The 13,069-nt window shown below is 32.9% G+C and overlaps 1 protein-coding gene across 4 annotated transcripts; it reads right to left on the bottom strand.

Moving 5' to 3' along the window:
• Positions 1 to 2,922: 2,922 nt before the first annotated feature.
• On the bottom strand, positions 2,923 to 10,538 carry LOC117331290. Of its 4 annotated transcripts, none has more exons than XR_004533457.1 (4): positions 9,005 to 10,534; positions 7,753 to 7,876; positions 3,718 to 3,844; positions 2,923 to 3,685 (listed from the first exon to the last, which is right to left on the bottom strand). XR_004533457.1 is itself a non-coding variant. In XM_033889903.1 (4 exons), the coding sequence occupies exons 1-3, from the start codon at positions 10,367 to 10,369 to the stop codon at positions 3,789 to 3,791; spliced, it is 1,545 nt and encodes a 514-aa protein (XP_033745794.1). In that variant the 5' UTR covers positions 10,370 to 10,538; the 3' UTR covers positions 2,923 to 3,717; positions 3,775 to 3,788. The 4 variants fall into 4 exon arrangements, 3 of the variants coding, with proteins under 3 accessions (XP_033745794.1, XP_033745796.1, XP_033745793.1); XM_033889903.1 differs by having other exon boundaries at positions 2,923 to 3,717; positions 3,775 to 3,844; positions 9,005 to 10,538; XM_033889905.1 differs by having other exon boundaries at positions 3,775 to 3,844; positions 9,005 to 10,538.
• Between the last annotated feature and the right edge of the window lie 2,531 nt (positions 10,539 to 13,069).

The following is a 13,069-nucleotide window of genomic DNA, read 5'->3' as shown; positions in this document are numbered from 1 at the left end:
CGATTTATCACGGGCTGTGAATGTTGATTTGTCAATGACCCGCATTATTGCAATTGATTAATGCTGGTGTTCATTTGATGTTACTGAGCAATATTAATAGAGAAGCCGTGTTTCTGAATTTTTCTATCAACCAGGTGTAAATAACAAAAATCATAAACATACAAAATAATAAGTAGTAACATTCGAACGTTTTACATGTATCAATAACCAGTTAAATATACCTACCAGATCAAAAACTAGTTAAATATACCTACCGGATCAAAAACTAGTTAAATATACCTACCAGATCAAAAACTAGTTAAATATACCTACCAGATCAAAAACAAGTTAAATATACCTACCAGATCAAACACTAGTTAAATATACCTACAAGATCAAAAACAAGTTAAAATACCTACAAGATCAAAAACTAGTTAAATATACCTACCATATCAAAAACTAGTTAAATATACCTACCAGATCAAAAACTAGTTAAATATACCTACCAGATCAAAAACAAGTTAAATATACCTACCAGATCAAACACTAGTTAAATATACCTACAAGATCAAAAACAAGTTAAAATACCTACAAGATCAAAAACTAGTTAAATATACCTACCATATCAAAAACTAGTTAAATATACCTACCAGATCAAAAACTAGTTAAATATACCGACAAGATCAAAAACAAGTTAAAATACCTACCAGATCAATAACCACTTAAATATACCTACTAGAATGCATTCTTATTTAAAATTCGATTAGCTATATCTCCCATGTGTACTCTTTGCAATTCTGAGATTGAAACCATTATCCATATTTTATGGGAATGTCAAGAGGTCCAGAAACCTCTTCTTAGTTTTGAAAATCTTTTAGATGCACTCATTATTCCTTTTGATTTTAATAAAGAATCTTATCTTTTTGGATTCCTTACACAGAATGTGAATGGTAAAATTGATAATGAAATACTTATAATAATTAAACACTATATATATAAAATGCGTTGTCTTCATAACTCCTTAAATATAAGTGCATTGGTTAACTCAATCAAGGACTACCATTATATACAAAAAAAGTTATAGGGAATACAAAAGGAGATACTTATAAGGAAAAGTTTAAAAAGGAATGGAAAGAATGGGAAAAACTTATTGCTTTGTAATCGTACTGACAGTGTCTCCTGGGTGTTGAAATATGTCTGACTCTGTATTTTTCTTGTAAATTATTTATTCATAATTTCGTAACATTGTGAGTTGAGTTCTGAAACCAATAGTCCATCCCCTCTCTCTCTCTCTGTCTCTCTGTCTCTCTGTCTTTCTGTCTCTCTCGAGCTCTATCTCTATCTCTGTCTCTCCTTGTGCATATACTTTAGTTATTTGTCCATAATCTGGAATTGTAGTTTTTTTACCTTTTTCTTTTGTTTTATGTTGATCCCTATTCCCAACTAAGTTGTTTGTTTTTCCCTCTTTTTTTCCCGGTGGGTGTATAGGTATAGTATGTAAGTCTAAGTAAGGGTGAGTGTGAGTGTGTATAGATGATGGGTGTAGAGTGATGTGTTAAATATATATCTGCAATGAATGTATGTACTTTAATCTTATATAATATGAAATCAATTGAACTGATAATAATTGATGATGGTATGTCTAATCAATTGATGATGGTTATGATGATGATGTTGAGTGCATATAAAGATGGTTTAAAGTTTTAGTGATATTTAATTTTCTGGTACAGGATGCTAGTAGTTGATTGGATGATGATGATGATGTAATATGTTGTTAGTGAGTGAGTGAGTGAGTGAGTGAGTGAGTGACCATCCTTTATATATCAGTAAAATTGGGAAAAAAATTGAAAAAAAAAAAGATTGAATGCAAGTTAAATAAGCGGATGTATCTTTTCAAATGACACATTAATAAAATTATATTCCCGATAAAAAAAATATATATATATACCTACCATATCAATAACCAGTTAAATATACCTACCAGATCAATAACCAGTTAAATATACCTATCATATCAATAACCAGTTAAATATACCTACCATATCAATAACCAGTTAAATATACCTACCAGATCAATAACTAGTTAAATATATCTACCAGATCAGTATTAAAAAATTTTACCCGATTTATAACCTGCAAGATAAATATATATATCCGATCTATAAGTAAAATATATCTGTCCGATTTACAATTAGCTAAAATTATTTATTAAAACATAAATATACCTACACTATCTTTAGCTAATTAGTATATCTAACCGATCTATAAACACCTAAATATACCTACCCTATGTATAACCAGTTGAATACATCAACCCAATCTATAAACAATTAAAATAATTTATGAAAAAAAAAAAAAAAAAATCTACACGATCTTCATGTATAACCAGTTTATCTATTAGATCTATAACCAGTCAAACGAGATCCAGTACTACAAAGTGTATGATACCAGCGCTACACGTCATATCAACATCCTTCCTGGCAATCAATTTTAATATGAAAGTCAACAGATGCAGAATGTGTTTTAATTGTGACGAAAAATGTGTCTCATATAATATCCGTATACAAATAAAATCCATGATTCCGTAATGCTAAATGGATTATCAGTAAACCATATCGCCATTGTGTACGACGTCATAAAGAATTATTTTCCGGTCAGTTCGTTAACGAATGTTTGTTATTTATCTTAACTAATGCATGTATAATGTATATTCAGATGTACAAACTTTTAATTATTAAAATTTTAAACTGGGTCGCATTCTGAGGTCGGTTACGTTTTGGTGTACTCAATGCAGTTGACGATGATATGATGGTAAAGCATTACTGACCTATTTAAGGCTCAGCCGCTTGTTGCAGACCCCAAACCGATCCATCAACTCACAATGCTTTATTGTGAAATTTCACCACTATTGCAACAGTTGTAAATACAATCTTATAAACAGTATTGATTTGACATATTGTTTGAGTATATAAAAGCAATATCACAAAACAAAACGATATTTGATCAAACAAACATCCGTTATAACTTACGCCTTAATAGATTTTAATGAGATAGTTATATGTGTACTGGAGACAAAGGTATACGTCCATCATGGTATGGATTTCTCTGATATACCAGTAACACAGTTGTTATGACAAACGATAAAATATACATAAATAAGTAAAGTATACATGTAACAAAAACTATAGTGCTGGATTAACAATTAACACATTGACCAGTTCGCCAAGATTTGGGAGATACATCCAAAGGCTCCAACGTTAGTATAGAGGTTGAAATCGCTTTTTCTAAATCATTAAATATCTTAAATGTTTTCAGATAACAAATCCATTGTTGAAACCACCACTTACATCATCTTCAGACTTGCTGTAACTCGAATGTATCCATTGCTATTGTCTTTTACCGACTTACATACTCTCTGAATGACTTTGTGGTGATATTCACTAAGTATGCCGTATTAGAGATCGTTTGACTGTAGTTAGGTAAGTAACTGATTTCCTCCCCGTTTTTACCCTCATACACTTCCCTCTCTCGATGTCCGACCGTTACGATGTGTTTTCACTGTCCGCCTACATACTTAATCGTGTCCTTACAACCGTCCGTTACGACGTAATTGTGTCCTTACAACCGTCTGTTACGACGTAATTGTGTCCTTACAACCGTCCGTTACGATGTGATTTCAGTGTCCACCAACAAACTTAACCGTGTCCTTACAACCGTCCGTTACGACGTAACCGTGTCCTTACAACCGTCCGTTACGATGTGTTTTCAGTGTCCACCAACAAACTTAATCGTGTCCTTACAACCGTCCGTTACAGGAATTCTCCTGACATGTCCGACCATGTTCCGGCTGTCTCGGTACTATCACCTGTAAATTATAAACAATAGACACCTACATCATCTTATTTCACCTTTATAGCTGCGGACATAATGACTATTATAGTTTAAGCAATTAAACTATTAAATGTTTAGTGGCCGTGGAAATTACAAATCTCGCAGTTTGTAGATAATGCTGAATCCATTGGAGACAGATCCCTGAAATCATTTAATGGAACTTTGATTTACTGGAAGACATAAAGCTTAAACGTAAATAAATGAAATGTGAATCGGTAATGAAAAAACGCTCCTGTTGGCGCCATGGAACCGAAATGGAGGAAAACGTGCTCTGAATGATTTTGACATTTACATTGGAAAATGAAAAAAAAACTAATGCATAATAAAATCGACAGACAAGTATAACACTCATTGGACGAAGCCTTCCGTTCACTTTTTTATTTATAAATTTAATCACTCTTCCATGTGTAGATAATTATATTCAGCCCCTAATCCAAATGTAGATACATATATGTACATGTAAGTATATCCAGTACTTAATCAAAGTGTAGGTAATTATACTCAATACCTAATCAAAGTGTAGGTAATTATACTCAATACCTAATTCAAGTGTAGGTAATTATACTCAATACCTAATCCAAGTGTAGGTAATTATACTCAATACCTAATCCAAGTGTAGATAATTATACTCAATACCTAATCCAAGTGTAGATAATTATACTCAATACCTAATCCAAGTGTCGATAATTATACTCAATACCTAATCCAAGTGTCGATAATTATACCCAATACCTAATCCAAGTGTCGATAACTATACTCAATACCTAATCCAAGTGTAGGTAATTATACTCAATACATAATCCAAGTGTCGATCATTATACTCAATACCGAATCCAAGTGTCGATCATTATACTCAATACCTAATCCAAGTGTCGATAATTATACTCAATACCTAATCCAAGTGTCGATAATTATACTCAATACCTAATCCAAGTGTCGATCATTATATCCAATCCCTAATCTTAGTGTAGATGGAGAATATCTAACAGTGTCTTCAGTAATACCAAATATATTTCACGAGTGGGGCTAATATTTTGATATTTTTCACGAGTGCGCAGCACGAGTGAAAAATATCAAAATATTAGCCGCATGAGTGAAATATATTTGGTATTACTGAAGACACTGTTAGATATTCTGTTTATTACATTTTTTATCAACGAAAAACCTACCCCGTGTGCTAACTAGGCCTACAGCGATAATTTGTAAACAAAAAAGTAGTCCCCCCTGTCCAGGTCCTGATATATATGTCGGGCTTTCTGATTGGTCAATTATTTTGGTATTTTCTTATCATTAATTTAATTGGTCAAATCAGCAAAAGTGATATTTTTCACTAGAAATATGGTATTTAAAAATATCACTTTTATAGAATGAATACTTTTTGATGTTTCACTGGTAAAAATGTAATAAATTATTTTATTTGTTTCTCAATCTAAGTGCAAATGATTACTTGTTAAAATGTCTATAATATGGTTTAATCATAATTACCTGTTAAAAGGTTTATGACATGGATTACATTATAGTTGCAAACTAAAATGTCTATGATATGGATTACATTATAATTAGGTGTTAAATCGTCTCTGATATAGATTACATCATAATTATTTTATCATAATCACCTGTTAAAATGTTTCATATTGATAACACATTAAAGTTTCTATGAGATAGATTACATTATAATTATCTAACTAATAGAAAACAAAGAGTTATAACAGAAGGTCACTTTTCTTCATTCAAAAATGTCGATGCTGGGGTTCCCCAAGGGTCTGTACTGGGGCCTTTTCTTTTTCTTCTATACATTAATGACCCACCAGATGCCTTAACAAATCAAGTAAAACTTTTCGCTGATGATACATCCCTATATGCTGTAATTGATGATAACCAAGCAGAGATAGCTGGTACCCTGAACACAGATCTAGAAAATATTAGTTTTTGGGCCAATAAATGGGATGTCAAATTCAACCCTAATAAAACAAAGTCTGTTCTTTTCTCCAGGAAAAAAACACAAATTATTCCCCAATTATTTTTCCTGGACACACCAATAGATAACTCACATACTCATAAGCAATTAGGTCTAACATTTAATTCAGATGGTTCTTGGTCTGAGCATATACAAAATATCTTTGAAAAATCCTACAAACGATTGAACATTCTAAAAAGTTTAAAATACAAATTAAATAGAGAAACATTAATAACTATGTACGTAGCATTTATAAGACTTAGGAAAGGAACTCCACATAATATATTATACAGAGAACTTGGACTGGAAACTTTAGAAAGTCGTCGAAAAAAACATAAACTTATACTAATGTACCATATCTTACATAATAATGCACCCCAATACCTAATTGATATCGTCACTCAATACTTAAATGACAATGAAGACACAGTACATCATCTCCGTAGGCAACGATTATTCAAACAGCAACTATGTAGATCAGAAAATTATTATAACAGCTTTTTCCCAACTATGCTACGTGAATTTAATTCCATTGACACTAAAATTTTAAATTCACCATCCCTAGGTGTTTTTAAGAAACTTATCACTCCCGTCAATTTAGACCAGGTTCTAAACCGTACAACGGACAATTTTTAAAAATAAAGGTAATAGAAAAGAAAATATTATATTATGTCAATTTAGAAACAATGCAAGTAATTTAAATTTTGACCGTTTTAATGATCATCTTATAGATTCACCATTGTGCAGATGTAATCAAGGGGATGAAACTTCATACCAATACTTTTTTGAATGCTGCTTTTATGAACAGCAAAGGCAAGAGTTGAAACAAAATATTGATAACCAGCATCATCTAACCACTATAATATTAACACATGGAAATTACTTGTCTGATGAAATTAATATCAACATTCTGAATGCCGTTCAAAAATACATTAAAGATAGGAAGAGATTTGATTAAACTCAAAATTAACCATACTTATTCAAATGTTATTTTATAGACCCAGACTCGCTCAATTAGTTTTTGATTATTATTTTACCTGTATTTACATATATTCTATATTGTTCATATTCTTGACATAAGAATGTGGTGAACTTGCGACCTGCTTCAAAAGTCAGCTGATCCCTGAATATCTCTGATTGATTTACTTAATTCAAAACTAGTATGTTCAACTAGAATCTTTTTATTCAAATGTATAATTACACTGTTTGTTATATCTAACATATGAAAGCTTTGCTTGGATGCAGGGGCATTCAGCCTGAATCTAGCACACTAAGATGGATGGCTACAGAAGGAGGAGTAAGACATTTTTTGCCTGAACATCTATAGTGCTGCTGGATTTAAGGCTGGGTGCCAATCCTGTATCTAAGCAATAGCTATTAACTGAGAACAAAATCTTTTTATAACTCTGTAACATGATCATAATTTGACAAAGGATATACTAGAACCTTATTACCTCCCTTTCCCACTAATTGTTAGTTCTTTTTATAATTACCTACCTTTGACCATATATAAAAATCAATATATTCAAAAGAAAAATCATCTCCATAGATATTTCATCTCCATTGACTTAATTTATATACATATTTCTTATACTTTTTCACTTTCAATTGTTTTAGTTTAATTCTACTATTGTTCTGTTTGTATTGGGGAAGACTTATATAGGCCAAGCCTGCTGTCTAACCCATTTGTATACATGTTATACAATAAAATATGTTGAAATGAAATTATAATTCTCTGTCTATGATATTGATTACATTATTACATGTTAAACTATCTATTATAATGTTATGTTCATGCCGGGGCTGACACAAGCTTAAACAAATACATCAAATTCCTAATAAGATGTCAATTACTTGTAACTGAATTAAACACAAAGACATCATTATTTGATATATCTGAATATGGTGTTAGCTGTTATTCTTACCGAGATCACCATTGGGTATGGCGGCCCTCATAGCACACGTTCCTTCTATACAAAAGTAAAGACCAAGGCAGGAGCACTCCGTGTCCGCGTGACAGGAACGAGTCCGGATTCCTTCACATCCTGACTAAAATTAGAAGGCGGAAACTATTGTCAGAGCAGAACGGATATTGCACATTACAAATTACTTCAATATAATACGTTCTGCTTTCGGACTTCGCAACAACTCGATTGTTCATAGAAAATTAGAACAAGGATGCTTTCATCGAAAAATAATATATATCCGACGATAATCAGTTCGTGTAGGATAGTGGTGACATTAAACTGCAAACATAATAGATATTTTTTATACATTTGAATTATTGGTAGTTTTGTTATCGAACATTCTTGTAAAGCTATACCCATCATCACACCCGCGAGTATTGGTACGATCTATGACAATCCTCCTTGGCTTTTGTTATTAAAGAGACAGGTATGAGAGAGAGCATTTTAACATCTCTTTGTGCTGTTTGATACTCCAATCAACACCTCGTTTTGTTGTTTGATGCTCCAATCAACACTTCTCTTCTTGATGTAAAAAATATAAGTCTTGACTCTTTATTCTGTTGTAATATTTTAACAAAGAATATCTAAAAAGATGACTATGACGGTATAGCATATTGTCTTTACCTGGGAATTCAATGAAGAACACAGAGTGGTATTTAAGATATCAGTAAGTGTTACAAATGTGATATAAAAACCTAGCAGTAGACGATTTCAATTTAATGAACCAACTTGACATAAAATAATAATTGAATAAATAGTTTTGCCATAAGTAACTTTTCCTGATTATCATTCGAGTAATATCGCCAATGCGTATGTTTGTGACGTCATTTATGTTTTGGCTATTTCTGTCGTAGTGATTGGGAAGGATCGTCTAATTAATCACTGTTTCCTCAATGTTTTACGAAAACATATCAGTGTTACAGGAAATGATCGGATCGTAAACATGTTACTCAGAAGTGTTGGTTTGTTTTCGTTTTGATAATTGTTTTAAGCATATTTATAAAATGTGAAAGTTCATGTGAAGGAATCAAACATATATAGGGAAGAAAATTAGGAAATATCAGAAAATGTATTCAGACAAACAACATTTTGGGATGTTAAGCGACATTACAGCGCAAAATCTGTATGTTGATTTAGATTTGTTCGGACTTTTTAATAAATTATGTAGAATAACGTTTCAAATATGTAGAATCATGAAAGTGATACTTACTTCGTCCGTGTCAAAAAATCCTTCAAAACCATTTCCATCGTTGAAAAATTCACCACCAGCTATGTCAGAACTGTCTAAATTTTCAAAATTGTCAAAGCCTGTCCCAAACTCCTCATTATAGAAGTTATCAATATTCTGATAAGGAGCAAAAGATCCTTCAAAAGATCCCGTCTTCGATAACAAATCTTTGTCCGAGATCCCACTTTCATCCAGAAATCCACTCTGGTCAGAAAATCCGAATCCTACCGGGATGTCACTTGAAACCTGATCATCATTAGAAAAATCACTATTATCTGGAATTATGTCGCGAAAAGTGCCATAATCTGTTTGACCATCTTGAAATACGTCATTGAAACCTGTATCAAATCCTTTGACTGGTTCGCTTGAAAACTCGTCAAAGGTATCCTGATCTAGACTGTCATCGGGAAAAAAAGATCCTAACTTGCTGTGAAGTTCCTCTCCAAAACCACCCGAAACACTGGCCCGTTGATGGATTGGTTCGAGCACAATTTGTGGTAAGTCTAGATTTTTAGCGGTTTCTTTAGAAGGACTACTCACTCCGTGAGGATTTAGATCAGAAAACCTATTTCCAGTATCATCAGTAAAAGGAATCAGATGAACTCCAGAAGATTGGCGGTGGCTGGCACCCACTAAATCATCTCCTACTTGGTCCTGACTTGTCATGATACCAAAATGGTTATCGTTACTTATGTCACTATCACTATCTTCTTGGTCAGCAATCCTAGATATACCTTGATTGCTAATAGGAAGATTTGGACGGATAGGTTCGACACTTTCAATTTCGGACAGATTCGGTACTACTCTAGATTCTTCATTTGACACATCTAATACAGCATTTTTTAAAGTTGGAATTCCCTCTCTTTGAAGGTGAAAGTGATCTTCCGTATTTATTTCTGGCACGTTTTCGGTAAAGCCTGCATCACCGTGTATAGATTCCGTTTGTAATGGCTGTCTAAAGGCATTGATGAACATACCAAATGCATTGAATGGTTTGTACACGTGCTTCTCTTGCTTTCTCGGAATAGTTTTTAACTTTGTTTTATTAGACTTTGCGTGTTTATTCTTCATAAATATCAGAGGTGAATAATGAAGGAATCGTTTCATAAATAATCCATTTGGTCTAAATATGTTGTTATCTAGACTAGTTCGGCGTCGTCTTAGAAAATGATATTTGGACCACAAGGATAAGATTGCTTGAGAGTCTGTCTCCGAGTCTTCGGAAATTTGTGGTTTGGTAAACATATTATATCTGTATCCATCATACCATCCAAATGCTCCACTGGAATTTATTAAAGTTGTTAACACAAAAATCACAAAAAATAATATGTCCGATTGAATATTCATCTTCTTTCTGTTTGTTCCTCCCAATCACGCTGATCTCCGTTGATCAATTCCGAAATATGTCAACCTAAAACATTTAAACATAAATTGTATTTTCTTATGCGTTTCCTACCAATAAAAAGGAAAGGAAAGTTTATAGAATATCACCTTATCATCAAGTGTTCTGTTACTATAACTATGTAGTTTTAAGCTACAATACTTATATATACTGACCATAGGTGCCCTTCCTTTTAACATACGTCACTGGATAAATGATATACGGATACATGTTGTAAACATATTTCACACTGATGCACTTGACATTCACAGATTGACTCATCAGTTGTGCTGGTCACATTCCGGTTATATTCTTAGTTCGAAGGATTCCATCCTATACACGGAATCGATAGCTACACACCATTAAATAAAAGATGACAGCTAGTCCAGCTGAGAGGCGAGAAATGGATAGGCATGATAATCAGAACTACGTGACAACATCTGAAATACAAAATATCAACATGTCCTATTTATTGAAAGCAATAAAAGGAAGCTAGCAAGAGACTTAACATATCTAGCGGGCCCCAGGCCTAGGAGCTGTGCCACATCAGCTCCCAATACGATTAGGTAGTGCGATAAACGCACGCCGCTAGACGCCGTCCCTAACATTAAAGAACATCGACTGGAATTGGCTAACGTTCTCATCATAGATGATTGACAGTATTCACAGACAGGCGGCACATTGGGTAATAGCGATCATTTTAGATATTATCAAGGTGGGTCTAAAGCAAAATCTAGGTATTTTCACCTAATTTAAAAAACAACACAAAATTAAACAGAATATGCTTAAATGTTTAATGGTCTCAGGGATAATAGTTAATAGGGTGTTAATATTCAAATCGCTAGGTCAGAGAATACATCCGTCATTAGAAATACAGAAAGTCTTTTTTTAATATTTTTTTGAGAATGTGATATAAAATAATAGAGCTGACTCAATTGATAAACAAATGCTTTGAGCTTAACGATGATATTACGTTATGAAAACTCTTGATACAAAAAGCACTGTCCGAAAATAATTACCAGTAAAATATGTATGTTAATATTCCAATAGAAAGGCAACATTAGACTCAGAGGTCGGGTGGCACAGCTATAATTTTGATATAACTTATTTCACAATTGTTGTAATAGATAAACAAGTTAACAAATAAATAAATGATAAATGAATAAATAAATAAATAGAGGAAAATTTAATATCAGACTGGTGTCTTCAGCTACTGGTATTCGACCATCAAAGCAATGCTTCTACGGCTGTTAAACTGTCCTGTTCATATTAACCTGGATTGTCCCTTCCATAACTTCCATGCTTTCTTTTTACCCAGCCATTACTTACATTATCCATTTCAGTCTATTCAGACTTTCTCATTACCCAGCCATTACTTACATGAGTATCCCATTATGCAGCCTGTTCAGACTTTCTCATTATCCAGCCAATGTTCACAGGAGTATTCCATTATCCACTTTAAATGAGTATCCACATATACGTTAACACGTGTTCTGTAACAATTGTAAGCAATCATTTGGTACTTTCATCATTTCCCACAATATATAAAACACTTGCATCGGTCCTCGACTTTTCAGCCACATCTGACTCGGTTATCAAACATTATAATAACTGGTTAGTAGGCGTGAATGCGTATGCTCTTTTCCATCCTTTTTCTATAGCTAGATATTAGACGTTTTGTGTACTTAGTTCATTAATGATATTTACATTACATTCTCGCATCATTCGTGTCAGTAAACATGTAACATTATAGTCGGAACTCCTTTCTCTACATCTTATAATAGCACCAATTTAACTATTTACGAAAGCTGATTAACTATCAAATTTGTAGCATTAATCAACATTTACTAAATAAAAATATAACATGGTGGTAGTCCGTCCGTTCGAATCTAAAATCACATGGATGAGAAATGAGTACAATGTTTCGGGGCAGTACTAAGATATTGTAAAGTGTTGACTTTCGTTTCCAAATATGTATTTACATAGTGACCACTGGAAAAGTGTAAGAGGACCACTTGTTCCGGAATAGGAAGAGTCATCTAATTCCTAGACGAAATCCGTGATATAAAATATTGAACAAATTGCAAAATAGTGCAGATAACACTACTGTCTGGGTTATAGTCAACATAAGTCCAACCAAGGCATTACATGTCCGAAACGATATATTCAGAGGTCCTCCCTTCAGGTTAAGTTTATATAACAATATGTGTTTTGATCTTTTATGGAAGATTTTGGGCACAGTTTGATTATTTAATAGGAACATCAACAATATTACGGAAATATCGTGAACAATCTGTCATTGCATGAAGCATGATTTGGATGCAGTAAAACTAAAATTTAGAAAAGTAAATCTGTAGATACAAAAATCAAAATGCATTTTCGTCAGATACACAACGACAGACTAATCTGATCCATCCTGAAATCTGATTAACTGTATTATGTTTACTGTGAGGTATATACAGACAGTGTTTACTGTGAGGTATAAATAGTGTTTACTAGTTCCTATTAGATCAAGGAGATCAAACACCATCCTTAACCATACATCAATGGTTGTTAACAGGAACACTTCAGAAGGAAAGTGGTCTCACATCTCTGTGGGATCCGCCATTGATATGTTGAAAGAGTATGCTGAGCAATTATTTTACCAAATAAGCAACATCTACTGG

Source organism: Pecten maximus, chromosome 7, assembly GCF_902652985.1.
Source record: "Pecten maximus chromosome 7, xPecMax1.1, whole genome shotgun sequence".
Lineage (NCBI taxonomy): Eukaryota > Metazoa > Mollusca > Bivalvia > Pectinida > Pectinidae > Pecten > Pecten maximus.
Note: the sequence above shows the minus strand (reverse complement) of the source record. Positions and strands in the feature narration are given on the sequence as shown.

What these genes read in the sequence shown, in the direction of transcription:
- LOC117331290 (XM_033889903.1), bottom strand. Translation starts at nt 10,369, where the DNA reads ATGAATATTCAATCGGACATATTATTTTTTGTGATTTTTGTGTTAACA. An exon ending in GATTTTTTGACACGGACGAA is followed by an intron (nt 7,877 to 9,004) that starts GTAAGTATCACT and finishes TTCTAATTTTAG; the next exon opens with TCAGGATGTGAAGGAATCCG. An exon ending in CATACCCAATGGTGATCTCG is followed by an intron (nt 3,845 to 7,752) that starts GTAAGAATAACA and finishes TATAATTTACAG; the next exon opens with GTGATAGTACCGAGACAGCC.